Genomic DNA, 27,905 nt, shown 5'->3' with positions numbered 1-27,905 from the left:
GTTCTAGGGCAGGTTCTCAGTCTTGGCCGTGCATTAGAATCACCCGAGGGGCTTTAAAAACTCCCAGTGCCAAGGGTATGCCCCAGACCTATTAAATCAGAATCTCTGAGAGTGGACCCGGGCATTGACAAGTTTTAAAGCTCCCCAGGTGATTCTAACAAGCAGCTGAGGTTGAGAATCGTACTCCATGGATCTTGCATACAAAGACCTCAACCCGACCTCTGAGGTGAGGACAGGAGCCACCGGGGTCTCAGGAGGGAAATGAATGCTCAGTCAGCTGGATGCTCTCTGGCCTCTGGACTTCTGGTTTATAGCCTGGGAATAAACAGCCAGAAGAAAACTACGGGAAGAAACTGTAGGAAGTTCTCACAGGGTTAGAGACATGTTAATACCTGCGTCAGCCCTCAGAATTAAAGTATTCATAATTAAGGAGAAAAAAACAAAATACAAAATAATATCAATTTGTTGCTCCGACTTTAGTAATAGGCTCGTGAACAAACAGACGGGCAGGTGTTGCCGGGCAGTGCTGGGGCTGGCTGTGCCCAGGAGAGCAGGCTGGGAGTCCTGGACCATCTTGCCTAGCTGGAGCCAGGGAGCTGGTACCAGGGAGCTTCATCTGAAGCCCTGGACCAAATCTGACCAGAGTTTAGCAGCCTGTGGAAATTGGAATTAGTGATGCTAATCTAAGCCCAGTGTCCAATCATTAGAGTTATCCCAGGGGCATCCAGAGGCCTTCAGGGTAGCAACCTTTCCCCTGTCCCACTGCTTCCACGGAAGAAGATGGAGTTGAGTCTGTAGGTAGGCTGACTCAGATGGATTCTTGATTTTACAACACTGGGTAAGATGCCTAATCTCTCTGAGTTCCCTCATCTTCAGACAACTTACTTTCAGAAGCAAATAGGAGATCATACGCATGATGCTTAGTGACTGCTCAATAAATACAGTCTATTATCAAATATAAAAAAGTCTGCCCAGAAAAATAAAGAAAATCACAAAACAAGAAAAGTAAATAGTACCTCTCAAATCCAAATATTTGTTTTAAACCCTTGTTATATATCTTTTTATACATATGTGTTTATGTGTTTAGATATATATTTTTAAATCAACATGGGCTCATGTCGTACATAGTTTTTTTTTTTTTTTTGCAATGTTCTTTTCTTTTTGTTTTTCTTTTTTTTTTTTTCCAGATACGGTTTCACTGTGTTGCCCAGTCTGGAGTGCAGTGGTGTCATCATAGTTCACTGCAATCTCAAACTCCTGGGCTCAAGTGATCCTCCTGCCTCAGCCTCCTGAGTAGCTGAGACAACAAGCATGGGCCACCATGCCCGGCTAATTTTTTTCTATTTTTTGTAGATACAGTGCTATGTCACTCAGGCTGGTCTTGAACTCCTGGTCTCAAGTAATTCTCTTTCTCTGGCCTCCCAAAGTGCTAAGATTATAGGCATGAGCCACTGCACCCAGCCTGCAATCCTCTTTTCTTAACAGTATATCATTTCTCTCTGCCAGTAGAAATATCATCATTTTCATATATTCATAAAATGCCGTGAGATATAGAATAATTTATTCAACCAATTGCCTGATTCTAGACATTTAGGAGATTTCCAACACCCTACTACCTATATTACAAATGCTTGTTTCATTTGAAACGGGAGCAAATAAAAGTTGCTCCAGCTTCTGCATCATAGCGTCTCCTTTATATTGAAACAGAATATCCTGTGTACACTGGCATTCGAACTTGGACGGCCTCTTAATCTCAGCCCTTCAGTCTGATGAATGTTGATGGGGATCCTGACATGACATCCCTCTGTGTGAACAGAGGTGGCATTGTTCAATATCTGTCCCAGGCAGAGACTCACAGTGAGATTAAAGCGCAGGTTGAAACCGAAGGCAAGAAGGAAACCAGGCACTAAAGAAGTCCGGGCCTCCAGATTCTCAGTCTTCTTTCTCTCCTCCCTCCTGCCGACTTGAGCACCACCACTCCCACCAGCCCTATCGTACCTAGTGCTGACCCATAAAACAAGAGAGAGAGAGAAGAAGACAGCATTGCCTGCCTTTCCCCAAACCTTTTTTCCAGCCTTTCACAAAAGATGTGTGTTTTCCCTGTGTACACAGCCCGGGGCTGCCAGGCCAAGATCAGCAAGAAGGAAGAGTATCCATTCTCGCTTGTAGCTCTGACTGGGATCCAGCTTTCGCCCGGGGCTGGAGTAGCCAGACTTTGCTCGTTAGCCTGGAGAAGCGGCTGCCTCTCCAGCACCTGCTGATGTGCTGACAGGGGCCAACCTATTTCTGACTAACACTGATCTAGCCCCACCATCATTCACTGACATTTTCAAAAGTGGAAAAATTGGTCTTTAACCAGTTTTGAGAGCTTATTTGCCTAAATCAGTGGAACTCAATGTGGTTTCATTGTGGAAGGGGGTATGGGAATGAATTATTTTCAGTTCAGCTAGGGAGGTGATGTTTGGATGAAAAGTCATTAGTTACCCCCTGTCTAATGCAGTGTTAGAAAAAAGGCATGGCTTGAATGTGGATCTGAAGACACACTCTGTGAGTTAACTGAAAGGAAACAGCCTTCAGTACTAAACTCCCTGGTCCAACACTTAAGGATTGTGTGATCTGTCAAAAGCAAAAACAGAGTCATAAGGTCAGCTTTCTTAGATTTTTTTGTTATTATTATCACTATTTCTATGATAACAAGACTACTAGTAAGTAGTATTAAACATTATTGAGCACTTATGCTAGGCACTGAACAAAGTGCTTTAATAAGTGCTTTTGATTTGTTTTGTTTGGTTTTTGGAGACAGAGTCTCACTCTGTCACCCTGGGTAGAGTGCAGCGGTATCAGCCTAGCTCACAGTAACCTCAAACTCCTGGGCTCAAGACATCCTCCTGCTTCAACTTTCAGAGTAGCTGGGACTACAGGTGCACACTACCACACCCAGCTAATTTTTTGTATTTTTAGTAGAGATGGGGTCTTGTTCTTGCTTAGGCTGGTCTTGAACTCCTGACCTAAAGTGATCCTCCTGCCTTGGCCTCCCAAAGTGCTAATATTACAGGCCACTGCACTCAGCCCTTTAATAAGTATTATTGGCTTTATAAAGGCAGGTGTTGTTATCATTCCCATTTGACATATGGGGAAACTGAGGCTCACAAAGCTAAGTATATGCCCAAGGTCACAGACCTGTGAATAAAGCATGGGCTTATTCTGACTCTAAAACATGTACTCACAGCCACCATTCCTTCACTGAGCTCCAAGGAAACCAAGTCTAATGGGATGATTGTTCAGTATTATGGTGCCTGATACGGTATTGCAGACTTCCTTTGTTTAGACAGAAAGTTCCTTGAAAGCACACTCCTAGTTAAGTGGTGTGCAGAACTGGCTGGAGGAGAGGAGGACCAATTTGTATAAGGCGGCTGGGGCTTTCTGAAAATGAAGAAACCTATTATCCAACTCTTGCTCTCCAAGGGATAGACCAGGGTGGGCCACAAGGCACTAGAAATTCAGGCTGATGAGCAAGGCTCAGTGAGGGTTAGAAGGGAATGGCTTCAACACAGACTGGCCCAGTGGTTGTGCTTTGGAGAGTACTGGCTGAACGTGGGAGTATAGACTGAAACAGCCTGTAATCTTGGACCCAGTATGGGGAACTAATGTGGCCTGAGCAGGCCACAGGGGAAAAGCCTGTCCCTGAAATGCTAAGACTATGCAGGACCCATCTTCAACAGTGACATCACGTGGCTGCAAGAGGCAATGGCAATGGGATATTGGTCACTGGTCTGAGATGCTCCAAGGCTCTTGGATTAGGGGGTAGGGAGGGCGAAGCCTCAAGTGGAAGATATTGGACTTAATGAGGAAAAGCAGGTGGGGGCCTGAGTGAAAAGTAAAAGTGATGGCATCATGTTTACTCTTCAAGCTTGTGGAGCAGGTTAGACCAGTAACACAAGGGACTGGGGACATTTTTACCCCTTGACTGAGTTTTAATAGTTCTGGTCTTAAACTGATGTAAACCAAGTTTAGGCAAGCCAAGGTTGGATTTAATAGCCAAGCAGCCTTGCCTGAGGGTCTCATGTAACATTCCAGGGCCCTCCAGACAGGCTGATGTGGAGCTGCCCCTCAGAACCAACTGTCAGCTGCACATAAAGGCAAAACAGGGCTTTTGGTACAAAAAAACATAAACATGGCAAACAATTCAAAAGCCCTCATATTCATTCAACTCCACCCCCAGCACACTGCAAAACAAGAGGAGAGAGTCTCTCAATACCCCGAGAAAAACTATAGGTGGAACTCTCTCTTCCAACGCTGTCATTCTGTTTCTGGTTCAACTGGCTCAGAACATCTGTGTTTTCTTACATTTAATCCACCCAATTAAACAGAATAGAACTTCTGAGTCAATCTTCCTACGTTATACAAATTTCTGTCCCCTGCAACTGTGACTACGGTCTGATAGCAAGATTCTGAAGAGATTTAATATCTCTTTGAACTGATATGGTATTGCAGACTTCCTTTGTTTAGAGAGAACATTCCTTGAAAGCACACTCGAACTATTAATATCTGCTAATTGGTGGAGGGTATGTCTTTTGGTCCCTCCAAAGCCTTGCTTAAGGACATTGTTTTCTGCTATTTTCTTTCCTTTATACCAGCTTTGCTTTTCTCAGTCTATATAACCATGAGAAGCTCTTTGCCCTTTCTGTTTCTCTGTTTTCTCATCTGCAAAATAAGGATGATAATAACGATAGTATTTACATGGAACAGTCACTGATGAGTCCCTGCCTATATCCCCTCAGATCTTACCACTGTGGTGTATAACTATCCACCCTCCACCTGCCTGCAGGCTTCTCTAGTGGCCTGGGCCTCCCCAAGCACACAGTATGCCAGGAATCCTAGAGAGTTAACATCCCCCAGGAAGCAGACTTTCTACCAAATGACTGATGGAAGTACAAATATGCCCTTGAGTGGGACAGCTGTGAGGCATGTTTCTATAGGTCCCTTGATATGGGATGACTCTAAGGTGAATTCTGCACTGGCTCCCGAGGTCCCCAGCAGGATTGAGCCCCAGCTGCCCACAGCGCTACCCGCTGTCCACTGCCTGACCTCCTCTCACTTCCCCATTCCCCTGCCTGCGCTTCCTGGCATCATCCCCAGATGATGTGGTTGCACCCACATCTTTGACAAGGGGAACCTAACCTAAGACAGTGGCATTAAACATGTGGTGCCCAATGGTGCCCTGTATACTGCCTTGGGATCTCTACTTTTTTCTACTCACTTTACCCTTCCGGTCTTTCCGTCCAATTCCTCCATGTCCTCCAGCACGAACAGAGGACTTACCTCTTATCTCCAGAATAAGTAGAAGCTATCAGCTGCTAACTGCCTTAACCAGCCCGTCCCTAACATTCATGGGATCTGAGACAAAATTTTATAAATAGAGGCTTTTATCCTGCCGCGTTGCCCCAAACCTATTCTCTTCCCACTCCTGCAAATCCATAGAGGGCCCTATGCATCTGTGTGTGGACAGCTCGTATCCCACATCCATGCTCTGTCTATGCCCCCTGCAAGCAGCTGCTTCTTGGCCACCCCTCAGACCAGTGGTGAGGTCCACCCTTGGGAGGTCCCCATAGACCCTGGATTCTGAGGTCCCAGGCACCACAGCATGTTCTAGAAGGGGGAGTATGGGGTCTGGGTAGGCACATTGCTTTGTGTCATGGAGAGAGATGAAGCTGGAGTACAGCTAGAGCTGGTCCTTCTGAAATGTGGGGCCCAAGGCAGGGGCCCCAGTTACTGGGTCTAAGGGCGGTACTAGCCTTAACTCTCCTCCCCCTATTCCACAAACATTCCTGCATCTGCATCCATCCTCCCTTTCTCCTGTACAAAGCAGGACACGTTCTCCTATTAGAGGCCAATCTCTCCTTCTAGGGTCTCCATTCAGAACTCAGGATCATGAAGAAGTGGGTGGCTGTGAAGAGAACCCTGGCCTTGGGAACAGAAGAGACCAGGTTTCAGTTCTGGTCTTGCCATTTACTGGCAAAGTGGTAGCCACAGTGCTTGCTTTGCCTACCTTCTACGGTTTGCACAAGAGCTAAATGAGATAGATCAGGGAAGAGTGCTCACTAAACTGAAAAGCACTATGCAGAGTGGAAAGAGATATCGCTCTTAGTTGCAGTCCCAATTTTATATACAGTAGTTTACAGAAGAAGGCAGTGCCTGGAGCATGGGAAAACAGCTTCTCTAGGCCTCAACTGATGTCTTTGGACAACCAGATAATTTGTTTTCCTCTCATCATTGGACAGTTGCATAGGGGTCCCCCCATTTTTATTCACTTTATTCATGAGGGTGAGATTCTTAAGCAAAATATTCTGTCAAGGAACCAAATGCCATTATCCAAAGGAGATTTTCCTCTAATCCTTGAGGAAAGTAGCCTCAGAATGTTACATCAAACCCATTCACAGAGCAAGTGATATATTTTATTTAAAAATAATCTTACTTAAGTAAAAAGAAATTAGCACTATACTATATATTTTTTAAAAACTTCTATGTATTTCAAATATAGCTTTTGAATAGTCACTAACAGCAGGAAGATACAGAAAGGACTTTTGAGGTCAAGTGTAAATGCTAAATGAGATTCAAATAACACAGCTGAATTACTTGGTCCCTATGGCCTCCAGCTAAGAAGGGTTTGTGCATTTTTAATGAGCCAAAAAATGAAGAAGAGTATGCAACAGAGACTATAAGTGGGCCTTGAAGCCTAAAATATGTACTATTTGTCCCTTTACAGAAAAAGTTTGCTGACTCCCTACCCAAAATGATTGAAGGACTCACTGACTCTCTTCACCTTTCATTTGTCAGCCCCTCATGGTCTCCCCTCCCATCTCCAAGGGCATCCTCAGAGCTAAGGCTGGGGTGGTATATTATGATTCTCAGCCTAACAGGAATCCTCTCAGAGGCCATTTGGGGATGGGCTTACCAAAAGCTGAGAGAGACCTCTGGGCCTAAGCACAAGGACCTGAGTAATTTTTGAGGGGGACGGTTGACAGGGTCATGGCACACATGCTAGACCCAAGAGAGGTAGCACAAATACAGCTCAAGGAGACCTTCGTAAGTCCTTGAGATTTCGTTCACCCAGGCTAGGCCAGAAGAGGAGCCTGGGTTTCCTGGTCTTTACCCACGATCAGAGTTGTGTGGTGGTCTGGGGGAATGGATAAACTGGTAAAAATGGAAACTGCACTGACTGGTAAATCTTTGGTAGCCATCTGCAATTCTCAGCTTCAAATTTTAGCTTTGGTTTCCACCATCAGAAGTCAAAGCAAGACTACACTGTAGAAGGTGTCATCACCCTCAGTCCATAGCCTCAAACATCACAAACCCAGCGTGTCCACACCTTCTCCCTTAGGTCTTACCCCACCTTCTCCTGGCTCCAGCCAGAGGCAGGGGGAAAGGCTTTTCTTTTTTTTTTCCTACTCTAACTCATGGTTTTAGAATAACTGATGTCATAGGCCATTTCTTCCTTCTGATACCAATTCCGTCACACTTACCTTCAGTCCTGGAGGGAGGACCTCTTGCTTATGGATCTGGATGAGTGTGATGCTCACAAGCACCACAACACTCACCAGCAAGAACACCAAGGCGACGATGGCTGGAGTGCGGCAGAGGGCCTTGAGGCCTAAAATGAGAAGATCCAGAAGACATGTGGGGGAAAAATAGCCACCAGGCATCAGTCTTCTTTGTACAATTCATGGACTGGGCCCATAATTGTGTGCAAAAATCACTTTCTCTGGCTTTAGTGATACCCTACACTTTAAGGAACAGTAACAATTGGGTTCCAATACCCATTTATTCTTCCTCCAAAATTGTGGACTAAAACTGTTTGCAGGGAGGGTATGCATGATCTAGTTTCCTGATATTTCCCAAAGTGTATTGTACATATTGCTGGTCATCCCTGAGATGAATTACAATAACATTTAGAGAGTCAAAAAATCCAGGCTTTCTATTAAAGCAAGTGATATATTTTATTTAAAAGTAATCTTAAGTGAAAAGAAATTAGTACTATATTATACTGAAATGATTCCATTTATGTGAAGTTCTAAAACAGATAGGTAACAAAAAGTGGAACAGTGATTGACTGGGGGGTTGGGGCAAGAATTCATGGGAAGAAACATTTGGGCACTTTCTAGAAGTAATGGAAATACTTTATAGCTAATACTCTATAGGTACTGGTCCATGGCCTGTTAGGAAATGGGTTAGGAAGTGGGCTACATGTCACTTCCTGAGCTCTGCACCACTAACCCCCAACCGACGACACCACCCCAACCCCCAGGCTGTGGAAAAATTGTCTTCCATGATACCAGTGCCTGGTGCCAAAAAGGTTGGGACCACTGCTCTATAGGACTGTGGAGTATACTCATGTGCACATTTGACTAAACTCATCAACCTTTCAAAGTCCTTTGGGGAAAACTTGAAAATCAATGTAAACCAGCTCCTTAGGCACAATTTCACTTAAAAAAAAATATTCTTATAAATTACTCCCATTATCCTAAAAAATATATCTTTGGAAGGCAAGAACAGCCAACTCAGGGACACAACTTAAGAGCTATCCATTTCACTGAATATAAATTATACCTATTTTTTTTAAAAAAAGATAAAAATACATTCAATTAAAATATTTACTAAATAATAGTCTTGGTAGAACTATTAGGGCATAAAACATAAATGGCACCTGAATGGCTGAAATATGATAAACACTAATAGAAAGATCACTGGATTCAGAGAATCTCAGTATGTTTCTCATCAAATGGCTATTTAAATGTAAATTAATTAAAATAAAATAAAATAAAAAAAAAGTCAGCCCCTCAATCTCACTAGCCACATTTCAAGTGTTCAATAACCACATGTAGGCTAGTGGCTCCCATATTGGACATTGCAGCTATAGAACATTTCCATCATTACAGAAAGTTCTATTGCGTAGCAATGGGGCAGATCCTGCCCTATTCCAGAATAATTTATTCTTAGATCATCATAATCTATGCTTTATCCATTCATTATTTCTATAAGACATTTTCCTTCAAGAAAAAAAAGGGTATACACATGCTACCATGATAGAGTGAGATTCACTCCCAATATCCAGTCACATCACAACACTCACTACGTGGGGTGGGCAGGCATGCAGTGGGTCTCAGTGGCTCAGAACAGCCAACTCTTCTGCCCCATCTGACTCCCCTGCAGTGTAGGTGCCATCACAGACACTTCCTGATCTCCAAGTGATCACTTAACACCTTAATTTTCCTACCTTGTCATTAAGAGTGTAAACTGGTATAGCATCCATGGAGGGAAATTTGTCAATCTTTATCAAACTTGCAAATGAACATACCATGCGACTCACAGTCCCACTTCTGGGAATTTATCCCACTAACCTCACATATATAAAATGACATATACACAAAGTTATTCATTGCAGAATCATTTGTAATAGCAACTGGAGGGGGAGCCAACTACCTTGGAGTTGACCTTCAGAGCATCTGATAGGGTCCTAGATCACTTTTCTGCGATTCCAGATAAAAGCACATGAACCAGCCAGGAACCAGTTAATACACAGAGGGAAACTTTTTAATCAGCTTTCAAGGAATGTATATGTCAGTGTCAGTGACAGAGGTTTAAGGGTATTTTCCCCTAACAAGACATGGTCCAGATTTAATCTGCCAAGTTAAACTTGTCCTTTGAAAGGAATGTAACATGTTAGTCTGTATGTGTAATGTTACAGTATCTGTGTTAACATTTCAAAATGTTGTGGGGAAAACCTGGAAATCAAAGTAAACCAGCTCCTTAAGAACAATTTATATTTACCAAAAAAAAAATTCATATAAATTGCTCTTACTATTCTAAAATCATATCCTTTTAGAAGACAAGAATACCCAATTTAGGGGCATGACTAAAGAACGTGTATCCACAGGGCAGGGGGTTGTGATATGTAAGCAGTTTCCTGACCACAGCCACGTGGCTGGCCTCCTAAGTCCTCTGTGTTTCAGCAGTTTTCAAGTAAAAAGCTATGATTACCTTAAGCAAACCCTTGCCCCAGCAGAAAAGCTTATTACAAAGCAAAATTGACTAGACCAGGTCTCATTCATTTAGGAAATACAGCCTAGAGCTGTGCTGTCATTAGGGCTGGACAAACACTGTAATTGCAAGGTGCCTACCTGAGCGTGGAGAGGCCAGAGCCTTGTGGGCTTCCACATGAGCAACTCCAAAAAGTGCTCCAGAAGCAGGCAGGGCAAGCTTAGAAGTGTGTGTGCGAGAGAAAATTCCACACTCATGCCTACAGTATCAACCATAACAACACTGACCCATGGTGGGGGGTTGGGGGTGTTGTGGACACTGTGCCAGTAAAAACACTCGGATGGAAATACAGGAAAAAATCCAAGTACTTTGTAATTCATCACAAAATCAACAATACAGTATTCTAAAACAAATCGTACATACAGCTAGGTAAGGGAAACCACAAAGGCCAAATTAATGGATTATACAAACCGGAAAAACCATTTAAGCGAAACATGCATGTTAGTCCTTGTTTTGTGTGGCTTTGATGCAAAGCATTACTTTTATCTGAGGAATGCCGGTGGCAAAACCACAGTGAGCAACTTTGTCTCAAACCAACGAGGTTAAACAGTCATTTGTAGGGGGACATGGATGAAAAACTGTGGGCTGAACCTGGAATTCTCCTCTGATTTGACAAAAAAAAAAAAAAACCAAACAAACAAAAAAACCACCTTGCTGCTTCCTGAGAGATACAAACCTGCTTGCTCATATGGTTGGCGGGTCAGCACGGTGAACATCTTTTCTCCCAGCTGCAAGAGAGAGAATGTAGAATGTCCCTGGCCCCTGATTGCAGAAGTTCAAACAACTTGCACTGGTTAAAACACTAGCCCACTCCAATTCCTCCAAATCAAAACCTCCTGGGAAAGGTGAGCCCAAACCCAGAACTTCAGAGAAAGAATCAAAGCTGGAGCTTAAATTCTCATGTCATCTCCCCAACGCGAGGAAAGGAAGAAATATGGGTTTGCTGAAAGTTTAAACTGAAAAAAAAAAAAATGTTTTTAAAAGTCTACCTTTTTCTGCAGATTGTACCACCTGAACACATACCCAGGGCAGAACAAATCCTCCTATTATTAACATTCGCAGGGCGGTGGCAGGGCTTTTCTTCAAAGCACACCAGCCGGCAAGGTTTGTGTGTGTGTTCGTGGCCCACGAGCCTGGAGTGGCCCTTTAGAGACCTGGCAGGGGTATCTTTAGCCGTGGCTGGAAACAACCGCAAAGGGATGTCGGGCCCCTGGGATCCAGCGCCCCCAGGATTTGGGGGACCTCACTCTGGACTTTGTCTCCACGTAGTCGCGGGCATCTAAACGCCCGGCGCATCTCCAGATCCCTGCAGGCACTGGGTGAAGACGCGCCCACCCCTTGCCGGCATGGCAGGGACCACCTCCCCGCCGCCAGAGGATTTGGGGCTCGCGAGCTTAGGTCCCTTCCTCCGGCCCCTTGGGAAAATCCCATTCCATTTCCTTCCCACCGAGTTCTCAGCCTCACGCAACCCCCAGATCCCCCGGAGGCTCAGGCGCCTGGTCCCCCGTCCTTACCTGCGGCCGACTGGGAGAAGACGACTAGCGCTGCCGCAGTGGCCGCCCGCGGCCAGCGCGCAGGAGGTGTCAGCCGAGACCAGGGAGGCGGCGCTGGGCGGGGCGGGGGCGGTGCAGCCTCCGCTTGGGACCGCCCCCCCGTGTCCCCGCCAAGTACCTCCGCACCTTTCTCTTGTAGTTCCTCCCAACTTCGCGCCCAGCCCTTGGTGGGAGGGCAAGGGAGAAGGCGAACACCTCCTGCCCAAAGACCAACCCCTGCCTGCCCCGAGGGTCCACTGTCCCCCTCCAGGTTCAAGCCAAACAGTTTCACCTCCCTTGTAGCTCCCTCCACCCTCTCCCTAACCCGAAGTAGGAGAGGAGGGAGACCTTGACCGGGAATCCTGCAGGGGCTTACATGGGTGAGGGGTGAAGGGAGAAAGGGGATGTCCACTGCCTTCCTCCCTCTTCCGTCTGTGTCAAAGCCAAGAACCTTTCGATCTCTCTTCTAGTTTCCTTCACTGTCACCCCAGATGGAGGGAAAATGGGTCGGGGCTAGGCAGGGACTGGGCACTCCATGGGCGTGCATGACCTCATTGGGTGGTGGACCCTGTGCCCTGTCTCTCTGTGGGGGTGGAGTGGAGTCAAACACCCATAATGTTGGGGGTAGGCCAGTAGGCAGGCTGGTCCCTAAGTCACTGGGGCCTGGAGCACAAAATAGTGCAGAGACATTCCCTCATATTTAGCAGTACCACCTTGGCTGTGCCCAGGGACGCTCTCAGTGGTTACTGAGCAATGCTCTCCCCTAGCCAGTTTTATATGAGTGTCATTAGGCCGAAATTCAGACACGTACAGCCTGGAAGAGGCCAAAGACGACAAAAATGCAGCATGAGGAGTGCAGTGATCCAAATACCCCAGCAGTTTGTTTCTAATGCTGCAGCAGGCAGCCTCCTCGCCCTTCTGAGTGACCCCAGGGACCCTTGGAATGATCGCAGCAAGAGGCTTAAGTGAGCTCTGTTGGACTATCCCTCTTTGTGGTTCCTGAATGTCTAGAAGGAAGAGCTGAGGACCTGGCTATGTCCTGGGACCGTCTGCTCTTTCCTAGATATCCACCAGTTTCCTGTACTGTGCAGGTGGGGCCAAAGCCCCCATGAGACAAGAGGTCCTTAAGACAGCCCCTGCTTTGAGACCTCTGAGCCTGGAGAGGTGGGCCCCAAGCTGGTGTGTGTGTGTGTGTGTGTGTGCACATGTGTATGTGCAAGAGCACTGTGGTCACCTATCCAGAGTTGGATGGAGATGGGCCCTTGTTGGGGGATTGGTACAGGTTCTGCACTGGGAGTGTCACATGGTCAGTGAATGCTTGCTGAATTACCAGACTTGTTCTCTCTGAAAGCTGTAGGCCAGTGAAAGATAAGGCATATGACTGAGAGCTGAGGGTCCTTGTGCACCCAGGGGGCCATAGCTCACAAATGGCTACTGACACTACACCCAGACCTGAGGTCAGTAAGGTCAGCTCTAAGGGGTGAATGGCTGACCTTAGCATCCCTAGTGATTTTCCAGGGACTGGGAAAAGGTTTCCTGGCTTAGGGGGCCTTGAAACGCAGTTGGTGCCAGTGTCTAAAAGTAACAGAGATACAGTCTATGCCAGTTTTCCTCTCTGCTTACCTCCACCTACAGACCTCAAAAGTGTAAGCACAACCTCCTTTGAGAGTCCTGTTGTCTCTACCTCTCCTTTTATTTTTCCAAATTTTCCTGGAAACTCTGCTCCAGGCACTGTCCAAACTTCTTTGCAGCTCCCAAACTATAATAAACCCATTCATTCAAAGGCACTTCCCCATCGAACCTCCACACCTAAGAACACACAGACACACAAACACACATATGTAGGAGCACAAACCTTTATGGTTTTTCCTGATTATAAAATAATATAGATTTGCCCTACCAGATATCAAAGCATATTACCAAGCTACAGTAAATAAAACAGCCTGGCTTGGACACAGGAATATATCAAAAGATCTAAAGAAGCAAAGAAATACACTAATATCAGACTAAAGGATATACAATTTAGTATAAGATAAAGAGAAAGTTGAAAGAACATATTATTCAATAACTGGTGTTGAAACTAGTAGTTCATCATTTGGGAAAAAAATCCCAATCACCCATCACACATGAAAATAGATTTTATGATAGATGGATTAAAAATTTAAATGTACAAAAGAACTTAATGTCCTAAGAAAATATAAAAGAACCTTTTTTTTATGATCCTTGGGAAGGAACAGTCTCTTCTAGCATGAGATTAAAGCAGGAAGATAAAGTTAACAAATTTGAATTCATAAAAATGAAAAACTACTGCCAAAAAGATAAATTGTAGGGAAGGAAATATCTAAGGATGTGATAACAAAGAGTTAAAAACCATGATATATAATGAAGTCCTACAAATATATAGAAAAATATAAGTATCTAAAATAGAAAAATGGACAAATGACATGCACTGGTCAATTTACAAAAGAAATAAGAAATGGCTGATAAACATGACAAAGATGCTTAATCTTATTACTTACCCAAAATTGCCAGTTAAAAGTTTGATATCTTTAAACAATATTTTTAAAAAAACTTATAAGTTTTGCAAAGTTTAAAATGATCGGCGGTGCTTGTGTTGGAGAAGGTGTTGGGGAAACAGGTCTTCTTGAAGCTTCTGATATGTGACATGTCCTCACACCTTTCTAGGCAATTTTTGTGGGCTCGGGCTCCTTTCCCAGGAATTTCTCAAGACTCAGTCCTAGGCTCTTTTATTCTTCCTCACTCTGTATTCTCTTCCTAGGGAGTCTCATCCATGCCCATGGCTTCTGTTCTTCTCACAGAAGCCTCTCAAATGCAAGGCTCCTGCTTGGGCTTTTGCTCTGGAACTAGACCTAGAGTGTCTGACTTCTTGTGGATGTCTTACAGCATCCCACATTTGCCAGGTTTCAAGCTGAGCGCCTTATCTTCCCCCACCAAACCATCAGTTCCTCAAGCATTTCTCATCTCAGTGGATAGCACCCCCCACTCATGCAGGTGACCAAGCCATGAACTCGAGGGTTTTCTTTGATAATCTTTCCCTCATTCCTCATAATCAATTAGTCACTAATTACTGATGATTTTAACCTCTTAATTGTCTCTCCAATATGTACTTCTCTTTATCTCTACCACCACCATGGTCTGAGCCAGGGTTTCTCAATCTAGGCACTACTGATATTTTAGGTCAGATAAATTTTGTTGTGGGAGCTGCCCTGTATATGGTAGGATGTTTGTTTAGTAGCATCCCTGGCCTTTACTCACTAGATGCCAGTAACATCCCCCCTTCCCCACACAGAGTGACAATCAAAAATGACTCCAGACATTGCCAAGTGTCCTCTGAGGAGTAAAATTTCCCTGGTGAGAACTGCTGGTCTAAGCTATCATATCCTCTCTCCTGGTTGTTGGCAACAGTCTCACTAATTTCTCTGTGTCCATTTTCTGCCTTTCTCACCCATTTTTCCTACTGCTACCAGCTCCATCTCTTTAACATAAATCTCAATGTGTCAAAACCCACCTTTGAATACTCTTTTGTACTGTCCATTTCTCAGTGCATACAGAATCAAATCTTTCACATGACCTAGAAGATCCTGCAAGGTGTGTTTCCTATCTCTCTTTCCAATCTCTGACAGCCCCACGCTGCTTTGTCTTCTTTTTTCTTTCTTTCTTTCTTTTTTCTTTTTTTGAGACAGAATCTCACTCTGTTGCCTGGGCTAGAGTGCCATAGTGTCGGCCCAGCTCACAGCAACCTCAAACTGCTGGGCTCAAGCGATCCTCCTGCCTCAGCCTCTCAAGTAACTGGGACTACAGGTGCATATCACCACACCCAGCTAATGTTTTTAAAAAGATTTTTGTAGAGACAGAGGTCTCAATATATTGCCCAGGCTGGTCTCAAACTCCTGGCCTTGAGTGATCTCCTCTGTCAGCCTCCCAAAGTGCTGGGATTACAGGCTTGAAGCCCCACACCTGGCCCACCCCCATGCTTCTTCTTAACTTAAGCTCTGAAGGCAAACTAGTCTCCGTTCAGTTTTGCAAATGTACCATATTTACTCCCGCCACAGGGCATTTGCACGGTATTTCCTTTGCCTGTAGTGTCTGCCCATTTTTTTTCTCCTTCCCAAATTTGCTCAGTCACTTCATTGATACCACCCTGACCCTCCCCAATCTGGGTCATACATCCCACCTGGGTCAGGACCCTTAGTTATATGCTTCCTTGCCAGGCATTTCTTTCTTGAAGCTAGAGTTTCATGATGGTCATTGTTGAGCAAGTGACACCTGTTGCCTAACAACAGGAGCAGAAGTCCCAGGATGTTAACCTACCTCATGATTTGCAGATGTCAGGGTCATCAAGAAAGATAGGACGCACACAGGCACTGGATGGAAAACACTGTATCCATATAGAGGAGACACAGAGCAAGATTAACTTCAATACTGAATGTTGGCCTCCCCCACGGCCAGCAGGTCTCACCCCCAGCTGATGCAGGGAGATGACCTGTATGTACCCCTCTTGTGCTGCAGGTGAATGTCATCACCCCATTCCCTATGGGGCCCGAACCATAGAAAGCTGGGGATGTGCTTAAGGGCTACTGACCCACATACTTAGGCAGAACAAAGAAGTACACATCAATCCCGGAACAGGGAAAGATATTACAAAACAAAGAGGTATGCCTAATACAGGCTGTGACCACTTTACCTCTATGCAAGAAAGCATTCCAGGCCCAAGGCCACTCTTGTGCAACAATGCAGAAGGTGAGAAGCTGTGCATAGCTGCCTCTGATTAGTTTTCCTCCCCCCACCAGACAGTAAACCACATGCAAGTAGAAATCATGCTGTTCTTACATTACTTTTGCACTCTCAACACTTAGAACAGTCAAGTACCTAGTGAGCACTCCATAAATATGTGCTGAGTGAATGGGATGCTTATTTTTTGTCATTGGATATTTTATTTTAATTTTTTAATTGATATATATTTGTACATATTTATGAGGTACATGTGATATTTTGATACATGCATAGAACATGTAATGATTAAGTCAGGGTATTTAGGATATCCATCATCTCCAGCATTTATCATTTCTTTGTGTGGGGAATGTTTCGATCCTCTCCTTTAGCTAGTTTGAAATATACAATACATTGTTGTTAACTACAGTCACCCGACTGTGCTGATGAACATTAGAGCTTATTTCCTTCTATCTGACTATACTTTTGAACCCACTAACCTACCTTTCTCTTCAACTCCCACCCCACCTAAGGATGCTCTTTTATAGATTAAGAGTATTAATCCTTTTACTACCTTATACGAGAAATAGTTTTCTCCAGTTTTCATTTAAGACAGTCATTTTTACAAGTGATTGCTGTCTCTCTGGCTGTATGCTGAGACTTGTAGTATTTGAGTTAAACAGAGGGTATCTGAGATAGTTCATAGCTAATTAAGATATAGGTCATAAGTACAACCGGGTTACCAGAAAGAGGTCTGTACTGGCAGTTAGGAAACCTGGCTTCCAGTTGCAACTCTGCTAATTACCAGCAGGTGTGTGACCCTGGACATATCTCTAGACCTCTAGCATCCTCAGTGTTTTTCATTTGTGAAATGAAGGCATTGGGTGGAATCAGACAGCCTGTGATTTCATCACTTTTGAAAACAGAAGGCTAGAGATTTATACCATTAGCGCAATGCGAATGATTGGAGTTTGGGGAGAAAGGAGAGATGAACAGGAGTAAAGGGCTAAGATTAGAGCCTTAGGACGGAAGTCAGACTGCCAGAAGTCAAGAAGAGTGGATGAGGAGGAAACGGAGCAGGGGTGTGTGTCCCAGACAACCCTCATTTCTGCTCCCCTCCAGTGCAGTCCTCACCTCACCATTTTAGCCAAACTTAAGTTCTACTGAAATTCATTACTTTATTCATTTTTTTGATGTTCTTTATTAGTCCAGCAAATTTAACAAAGCACAAGGAGCAAATAATTTGCTCTAAATTTATGGTTTTGTAACATTTTGTGCATGGAGAATTGTAGACAAAGATCATTTCCATCTGATTATTTCCAAAAATCTGTATTTGTCTGATTCTGAGAAACAGAACCAATTACATACACATATATACACACACATGCATATGTATGTGTGTTTGTGTGGTGTGTGCATGTGTGTGTAAAGAGATTTATTGTAAGGGACTAGCTCACGTGATTATGGAAGCTGAAAAGTCCCAGAATCTGCGGTCATCAGACTGGAGACCCCACAGTGCCAATGATATGGCTCTAGTTGGAGTTTGAAGGCCTGAGAACCAGGAGAGCTGATGGTGTAAGTTTCAGTCCTAGTACAAGTCTGAAGGCAGGAGAAGACTGATGTCTGAGCTAGAAGACAGCAGGCAACGAGAGTGAATTCTCCCTTACTTTGCCTTTTTGTTCTGTTCAAGCCTTCCTAGATTGGATGACGCCCGCTCACGCAGGGGAAAGCAATCTGCTTTACTCAATTTACTGATTCAAACGTTAATCTCATCCAAAAACACCCTCACAGACACACCCTAAATAATGTCTAACCAAATATCTGGGCACCCCATGGTCCAGTCAAATTGATACATAAAATTAACCATCACAAAATCCAATTGACCTTTTAAAAATATATGATTCTGGCCCCAGATTCAGGTCTTGCCTGGGTGGTATTATATAGGGCCAGCTGTTCCTTGCAATAGAAGTTCTGGGCTAGGAAAAGCCTAATTTCAACCTGCCTTTGTGGAAAACGTCCAGGAGGACTGACAAATGTGCTCAAGTGTTCCACGTACAAAGAAGAAAGGACAATTTTGGAACAAGATCCAGTGAAATAAAAAACTAAGAGCAATGTGTGATTACAGGCTATCCAGAGGCTCAGAAGACAAATGAGCTGTTTACCTTTGGTAGGCACATTACAAGCCTGCCGTCCTCCCACACCTGCTCTAGCACCACACGTCACTGGAGTGCGTCTGAGTTTGATCCAATTGCTCCTATCACCTTTGGCCCTTCCTTCTTTATAGTCTCATAAGCCCACTCACGGGACCAACTCAGTATGTTACACTTCACAGTTGCCTCCCATGCCAGTTCCACTCTCTATTCATGTAATATATTGGACTTGGTCACCTGCATGTGCCAGACAATGTACTAGGTATGGGGACTGGGCTGGAAATGAGTCAGACACCTGTGTATCTGAGCTTCAGCCCTGTCCTGTTACCTGTGCCCTCATCTGGGCCCTGTTATTGCAGAATCAAACTGCAGACTGCAGAACAGCCTTCCAGGAGTCTGCCCGCACCTGCTCCCCATTCTTTTTGTTTGTTTAATTGACACATCATAACTTATGGGGTACATTGTGATGTTTTGATACATTCATACATTGTGTAATAATAAAATTGGGGTATTTAGCAAATCCATCACCTCAGACATTTATCATTTCTTTGAATGAGAGCATTCAAAATCCTCTCTTCTAGCTATTTTAAAATATACCATATAATATCATCAACATAGTCACCCTACTGTGCAATATAGCACCAAAACTTACTACTCCTATCTAACTGTAACTTTGTACCCTTTGACCCACCTATCCCTACCTCCTACCGCTGGCCTACCATCCCCAGCCTCTGTTAACCACTATTCCTCCCTCTGCTTCTATGAGATCAACTTCTTTAGTTTCCATGTATGAGTGAGATCATGCGGTATTTGTGTTTTTGTACCTGGCTTATTTCACTTAACAAAATGTCCTCCAGGTTGATCCATGTTGCCACAAATGGCAGGATTTCATCCTTTTTTTATGGCTGGATACACCACGTTTTATTTATCCATTTGTCTGTTGATGGACACCTAGGTTGATTCCATAGCTTGGCTATTGTCAATAGTGCTGCAGTAAACATGGGAGTTCAGATATTTCTTTGACATACTGATTCCATTTCATTGGATGTATATCCAATAGTGGGCTTGCTGGGTCATATGGTAGTTCTATTTTTACATTTTTGAAGAAACTCCGAACTGTTTTTCATAATATTAATAGCTGTACTAATTTATATTCCTACCACAGTATATAAGATGGCCTCTTTTCCCCCATCCATGCCAGCATTTGTTATCGTTTGTGTTTTTTATCGTAGCCATTCTAATTGGGGTGAGGTGATATAGCATTGCGGTTTTGATTTGCATTTCCCTGGTGATTAGTGATGTTGAGCATTTTTTTCACATACCTATTGGCCATTTGTATGTCAGATTTTGAGAAATGTCTGTTCAGGTCTTTTGCCTATTTTTTAATTGAATGATTGTTTTTTTCCTGAGTTGCTTGTGAGTTCTTTATATATTCTGAATATTAACCCCTTGTCAGATAAGTAGTTTGCAGGTATTTTCTTTCATTCTGTAGGTCATTTCTTCACTCTGTTGATTGCTTCCTTTGCTGTGCAGGAGGTTTTTAGTTTGATGTAATCCCATTTGTCTATTTTTGCTTTTGTTGCCTGTGCTTTTGAGGTCTTATCCAAAAAATACTTACCCAGACCAATTATCATGAAGCATTTCTCCCATGTTTTCTCTAGTAGCTTTATTGTTTTAGATCTTACATTTAAGTCTTTAATCCATTTTTATTTGATTTTTGTATAGGGTGAGAGAAAGGGTTTAGTTTCATTCTTTTGCATTCAGATATCCTCTTTCCCAGCACCATTTATTATAAAGGTTGCTCTCTCCCCAGTGTGTGTTCTTGACATCTTTATCAAAAATCAGTTGGCTATAAGTATGTGGATTTATTTCTGTGTTCTCTGTTCTGTTTCATGGGTGTATATGTCTATTTTTATGCCAGTACCATACTGTTTTGGTTATTTTAGCTTGTTAGTACATACATTTTGGTTTCAGGTAGTGTGATGCTACCAGCTTTGTTATTTATGCTCAAAATTTTTGGCTATTAAGAGTGTTTTGTGGTTCCACATAAATTTTAAAATTATTTTTCTATTTCTGTGAAGAATGTCATTGGTATTTTGATAGAAGGTGCACTGAATCTGCTTGAGCCCAGGAGTGTGAGGTTACAGTGAGCTATGACGACTGCACTATAGCTGAGACAACAGAGTGAGACTCTGTCTCAAAAGAAAAAAAAAGATTATATTGTCCACAAATAAGAACAATTTGACCTCCTGCTTTCCAATCTGGATGCCCTTTCTTTCTTTCTCTTGCCTAACTGCTCTGGCTAGAACATCCAGTACTACCCTGAATAAAAGTGGTAAAAGTGGGCATCCTCGTCTTGTTCCAGGTCTTAGAGAAAAAGCTTTCAACTTTTCCTAGTTCAGTATGATGTTAGCTGTAGATCTGTCACACATGGTCTTTATTGTGTTGAGGTATGTTCCTTCTATACCTAGTTTGTTGAGAGTTTTTATCATGAAGGGATGCTGAATTTTATCAAATGCTTCCTCTGCATATTATTGAAATGATCATATGGCTTTTGTCCTTAATTCTGTTAATGCAATGTATCAGGTTTATTGATTTGCATATGTTGAACCATCCTTGCATCCCTGAGATGAATCCCACTTGATCCTGGTAAATGATCTTTTTTAATTTGCTGTTGAATTTGATATGATGGTATTTTGTTGAGGATTTTTGCATCTATGTTCAGCAGGGATATTGGCCTGTAGTTTTCTTTCTCTCTCTCTCTTTCTTCTTTCTTTCCTTATCCTCTCCTCTCCTCTCCTCCTCTCTTTTCCTTTCTTTTGACAGAGTCTCTCTCTCTCTATTGCCCAGGCTGGAGTGCAGTGGTGCAATCATATTTCTGTTTATTTTCTGTTAATAAAGATATGTTTTTCCCCATTCAAGTACACTCCCCCCCGAACTCTGCCTGTGGACCCCAGGTTAAGAATCCTGCTAGACTGATCTCCTTATAGCAGAGATCAAGTTGTGTGGGTTCCTGCTCAAAATCTCTTTATGACTCATTCTTTCAACAGTGAGCTGGATGGAATACTGCCTACTGGAATAAATTCCAATTCAGCCTGGCATTCAAAGATCTGCTTCTACCAATTAATTTTTTTCTACCTTTAAAAAATTTAGTATCAATAGCCAGTCCTGGTGGCTCACACCTGTAAATCTCAGAAATTTGGGAGGCTGAGGCAGGAGGATCACTTGAGGCCAGGAGTTCAAAATCATCCTGGGCAACATAGCAAAACCCCATCTCTTAAAAAAAATGAAATTTACCGTAAGTGGTATTGTATATACTATTCTTTTTGCCACTTTCCTTTTTCACTCAAAGTATTTTTTTCTGAGATTTATTCATGTTGATATCTATAGAGTTAGTTAAAAAATAAGCTGTATGGTATTCTATTGTGTAAATAAACTATAATTTGCTTATGCTTTTCCTTCATTGTGGATATTTAGTTTGCTCCCATTTTTTCATTGTTTTCAAACAATACTGTATTGGTTTTATTATTTTTATTTTTAAATTAAAAAATAAATAGTTTAAAATTCTCAGTTTTAAATTCTAATACATTAAAATTGGTAGTTAAACCTAATGGAAATAAAAGCTCTTTGGGGTCCTGAGAACTTCTGTATGAAGCCAATTTTTTACCCAGGTCACAGACTGGCACACACTAAGCCCTTTTTAAGAATTGGGACCAGGCAGGCATGGGCAGGTCCAGCCAAAGCCTTTCAATGGATTGAGTTTATAAACAAGTGCCTTGCATGTCCCTCTGGGTAGCAATTTTATTTGTAATCTCTTTCCATTTTTTATCAACTGATTTGGGGAAATGAAATTCTGCACTTCTAGCTGAAATATGCATAATTTCCTTCTCCACTTGACTGGCTTCAATTTATTTCTATTGCTCATGATTGGATTCTGCATTCTCTTCATAGTTTTCTTGTCTGGCTCCCAGCAATAATTCTATCATTTTATTAACAGTCCTTTCTATATTGTGCCTTTGTTTGCAATCATGGCTAATTCTGTTCTTATTTGTATTATTGTCTTCTTTTTACCTTTAAAATTTTTGTTTTGTCCTTTTTCTAACTTCTTGAGTAAAACAGCTTATAATTATTTTTAATTTCTGTCTTCTGTGTATGCATCTAAGACTACACTCAACTCCAAATGCCACTTTAGCTATGCTCAACAGATTTTCATATTTAATGCTCTTGTTAATATTAAGTTCTAAATATTTGATGACTTCTATTGGGATTTCTTCTTTGCATATATAAAAGTATTTTCTTAGTTTCCAAAAGTATGAGATTTAGAGTTTTGCTGTATTATAATTAGAAAATGTGGTGTTGACCTTTGATGGTTCTTAAGACTTCTTTTATGGCCATGTACTGGGTCAATATTGTAGTTATTTTATTGAGCTTGAAAATACTTTTTAAAATGCAATTAAAAAATTGTATACAGTAAAATTCCATTTTTGGTGTATAGTTCTATGAGTTTTAGCAGATGCATAGAGTCCTGTAACCACTACCACAATCAGTCAAGATACAGAACATTTCCATCACGCCCCAAAATTCCCTTGTACTGATCTTTTGTGGTCACCCCTCCCCCACTCAGCACCTGGAAACCACTGATCTGTTTTCTGTTCCTTTCATTTTACCTCCTCCAGAATGTTTTATAAATGGAATCATATAGTATGTGACCTTTTGTGTCTGTTTTCTTTTACTCAGCATAATGCATTTGAGATTTATTCATATTGTTGCATTGTTAGGTACAGGTACAGGTTGGCCCATACCTAACAGCATGTATCAACAATTCATTGCCTTTTTATCACTGAATCATATTCCTTTGTATAAATATGCCACAGTTTGTTTTTTCATTCACCAGCTAAAGGACATTTGAATGTTTTTCAGTAACACTGTAGGTTTTAAATTATTGGGAGTAGAATTCTGTATATGTCCATTATATGAAGCTTATTGGGTTGTTTATATTTTCTACAGACTTAGAAAATTCTTGTCTGTTGAATCCATCACTTTTTGGGAGATATATGTTAGTTATAACCTCCCACTATGATAGTATATTTGTAGATGTCCTCTTTGTAGCCTCTGTGATGTTTTCTTTACATACTGAAGCCTGTGTTATTTGATTTGTATAGGTGCAGGATTGTTACATCTTCCCGGTGTATTGTTCCTTTTATCATTAAGCACCGCTCCTCTTTGCTCCTAATAATGCTTTGATCTTCAAGTTCTTTTCATCAAACATAGTACTGCTATGCTCTTTGTGTACCAGATACATTCTCCACCCTTCTCTTCCCTGTTCTGGCCCACAAACTGAGCCACCCAAGGTCCCTTTCCAGCTGCCTTGTTGTGAGATTGCCAATGGGAGGCAGGAGATGGAAGGGTGGAGAAGAAAGAGGTTAATTATTTCTCGCCCGCTCTGAGCTGTGCTATCTGGCAGGAGCCATGTCCCTCTATGACTGCAGCTCCTGTGGAGAGCATTTCTCCAGAGCTTTAGCAACCTCTGAGCTCCGGCAAAACCCTTCTTCCCCTTGTCCCTTCTGGCCTGAGAGTGACAACAGCCTCTCTCTGTTTCTTGTGCCTATTTTATTTCCTTAACCCTGCTTCCCTCTGTATGCTGCTGCTAAAGTCTTTTGAACTATCTGATCTGGATTCTGCTGAGATCCAGACCCATCTACATGGCTGATTTTTTCCCATCCTTTCACTTCAACCTTGCTGTGTCACTAGGTTTTGTGTGCCTCTTAACACTTTTCCATTTCTAAGGTAAACTTGTGATTAATGAAATATTTTCATTCATTTTTTAGCAGCTTATTTAGTAACCTGTATTTACTGTGTTTTATTTCTTTTTCTATCTCCTTTTCCCTCTTTCCTACCTCCCACAGGAATTGATTGAGTTTTCTTTATTCACTAGTTTTGAATGTGTACATTCTAATTTTATTCCTTTATTGGTAACCCTTTGGTTTCACATGTATGATTGATGTAACAAAGATATGAAATGTATGCTTGGTAAGGATAATCAATATCTTATTTTACTCTCAAACAATACATGGTCTATAGAATGCACTCATTCTGATCCCCTCTCCCATTTTCAACATTTGTTGCTATGTATCTATTGTATTAGTTTGCTCATGCTACCATAACAAAATGCCACAGCCTGGGTAGCTTAAACAACAGGAATTTATGTTTTCACAGTTCTGGAGGCCAGAAGTCCAAGATCAAGGTGCCATCGGGGGTAGCTTTGGTGAGTTCTCTCTTCCTGGCTTGCAGATGGCCACCTTCTCACTGTGTCTTTGCAAGGCCTTTTCTCTATGTGTGTGTGGAGAGGAACTGCTTTGGTGCCTCTTCCTATTCTAGTAAGGACAGGAAACTTATCAGATTAGGAAACCACCCTTATGACTTCATTTAACTTTATCTCTCTAAAGGTCCTACGTTCAAATGCAGTCACATTGGGGGTTAGAGCATCAGCATATAAATTTTGGAGGAATACAATTTAGTCTATAACATCTATATATTTCTCTCTCTGTCTCTTTTTCCCCTCACATCATCCCTAGCACCCCCCCCAAAAAAAATTAACTACACCTGCTATCCACCCCCAGTGACTTTGATCTAAGTGATCTGGAGATACTTTACTTCTGTATTTTTTACTTTTTCAGAAGTAGTCATTTATTTTTTATTTTAGAATAGTTTTAGTTTTGCAGAAAAGCTGCTAAAATATTACAGAGTATTGCTGTGTACCCTGTACCCAGTTTTCACTATTGTTAACATTAGTGTGGTACATTTGTCATAAGCAATAAATCAATATCAATATGTTATTATGAATTACAGTCTATACTTATTCAGATATCCTTAGCTTTTACCTAATGTCCTTTTTGTTTGTTGGTTTTTGTTTTGTCCCAGGATCACATTCAAGATACCACATTACATTTAATCGTCATGTCTCATTAGGCTCCTCTAGACTGTGTTAGTTTCTCAGATTTTCTTTGTTTTTGATGACCTCGACAAGTTTGAGAAACACTGGTCAAGCATTTTGTAGAATGTCTTTCAATTTGGGTTCGTCTGATGTTTTGCTCATGGTTAGACAGGGGCCGTGAGTTTGGGAAGTGAAGACCACAGAGGTGACGTGCCATTCTCATCACATCGTATCCAGAGTGCATGCTGTCAACGTGGCTTGTCACTGGTGATGCTGAGCTCACTCCCGGCCTGACATCCTGCTTGTCAGAATTTACTGCAAAGTTACTTTTTTCCCTCCTTTTCCAAACTATACTTCTTAGAAGAAAGTCACTATGAGCATCCCACACTTCAGGCATGGGGAGTTCATTCCACCTCTTTGAGGACAGCGTATCTACATAAGTGATTTAGGATTCTTCTGTATAAGACATTTAATGATTTATTTTTACATTCAATTGTGTGTTATTTTTACAACCTCTTTGCTCTCCATTGCCTCTTTTAAAATTTTCTTACTATAGAAATTTTTAACAATATACAAAAATAAAGAAAATAGTGTAGTGTAATCTAGTTTTGATAACTAACACTGTCAACCTTTCTTTATACTTCCCCAACTTTTCCTTTTGCAGTCTTCTAAAACAAATCTCAAACATCATGTCATTTCACTGGTAAGTTTCACTGGTAAGTAAACTGATAAGAACATTAAAAATAACTCCTATTCCCTTCTACAGAGTTAACAGTAATTGTATATATAATTATTGTCATTTTACGATTGGTTTATTTAAATCAGGATCTAAACAATGTCCATATATTGCATTTCATTGTTATGGCTCTTAAGTTTTCTTAAATTTTATTACAGTCCCCCATCACTACTTTCTCCTCCCACATGTCATTGATTTACTGGACAAACTGGGCCATTGGTGTTCTAGATGATCCCACGTTCTGGATTTGGCTAATTACTTTCTTATGGTGTCACAATCCCTCAAACTGATAGTTAGATCTAGAAGCCTGATTGGATTCAGGTTCAGTTGTTTTTGGCAAGGATACTTTATACGTGGTTCTGCGTATTTGCTGTTTATTGTACCATATCACAAGGTGCATAGTATCTGGTTGCCCTGTTTGTGAGATGCTAAGATTGAGCAGTGGGTTCAGGTGTTGGCATGATTCTTCCATTGTACAGATTCCCCATGAACCACTAACTGAAGGGTTCCAGCAGCCTTTGATGATCATTTCCTAGATCCATTATTTCATCAGGGCTTACAAAATGGTTTGCTTTTAATTGTATTATTTTATTGAATTTATTGACTAATTTCTTTTCTGCAAGCATTTAATAATTTAATCAAGCATGTAGTTTTTACCAGTATACAAAATGTTCTTAGTACAATATGGTCTTAAACTGTCACTGCAGTTGTTTTGGAGTGATTATTTTATCAGGAAAAGCATACTTCACCAAAAACAGTATCAAAATCTGAATGTTCTTTTCCACAAGTTTCTGATTTTCAACTTGGAAGAGAAGAGCATTTAATAACTGCATCCCTTGCATATGGGATGTATGACAGGCTATACGAGGTCATTGATAAGAACCGCAATATGCAGAATGGTAAAGTCAGTCCCTTCTTATGCCACCAAAGAGCAGCACAGGGGGGAAAAAAGAGAAAAAGAAAAGAAACACAAAAGCATAAAAATTCTGCAATGAATCTTGTTGTTTCAAACATTTTCTTCAGTTGCTTCATGTGTCCTATTAAAAAGCATGTACTGGCTAATGCAGCAAGATTTCCAAGGACATAAACATTGCACAAAGCTTTGTGCCACCCGAAAGCCATAGCAATCTGGTTCCAAGAACAGAAAATACCACACACAAAGCATACAACATATCGTTTCAATGTGGTGTAGATACTAAAGGACGAGGCATTCGGGACCTGCACGGTCAGTCTGTTCTGACCTGCAGCAGCTTCCCCGTGACCCTGTTCCGGGGCCTCAGTGCTGGTCGCTCTTTCGACAGCCCCTTGTGTCTATCAGGAAACCAGGAATCAAACCTCCACTGGATTTTTTTTTTAATATAAAGAAGAACTTGCATTTATCAACTATTTGGTTACCCTGAAATACATTTTGTACAGGCGAGGCGGGATAAATGATTTTTACTTTCCATCTATATATCAATCAATCTAATTATCTACATAATTTGATATGTTTCAATCATTTTCAGTCTTATTCATACTTAATGCTCAAATTGTTCTCTATTAGGTCCGTGATAATCTCTTCAAGCGGGCTCTTGTGTCCTTTTGACATCTCTCCATTAGTGTGTTGAATATCTATTGCTATATAACAAAATTACTCCAAACCTTAGTGACTTAAAACAAGAGGTTTTTATCCTTACTCTTGACTAATAATCTAGTTGGTATAGGATTCAATGCTGATAGTTATT

At 41.9% G+C, this 27,905-nt stretch overlaps 1 protein-coding gene across 1 annotated transcript in view; it reads right to left on the bottom strand.

The window, feature by feature from the left end:
* The window catches only part of ENTPD3 (ectonucleoside triphosphate diphosphohydrolase 3), a 33,669-nt gene extending 22,855 nt beyond the window's left edge, over nt 1-10,814 (bottom strand). The window contains exons 1-2 of the mRNA XM_069473482.1: nt 10,775-10,814; nt 7,524-7,651 (exon numbers count right to left, since the gene is read on the bottom strand). Coding sequence (XP_069329583.1) covers nt 7,524-7,651; nt 10,775-10,814 — 168 coding nt within the window. The remainder of the gene's footprint in view (nt 1-7,523; nt 7,652-10,774) is intronic.
* Nucleotides 10,815-27,905: the final 17,091 nt, after the last annotated feature.

Source organism: Eulemur rufifrons, chromosome 7 (assembly GCF_041146395.1).
Source record: "Eulemur rufifrons isolate Redbay chromosome 7, OSU_ERuf_1, whole genome shotgun sequence".
NCBI classification, from domain to species: Eukaryota; Metazoa; Chordata; class Mammalia; order Primates; family Lemuridae; genus Eulemur; species Eulemur rufifrons.
Note: the sequence above shows the minus strand (reverse complement) of the source record. Positions and strands in the feature narration are given on the sequence as shown.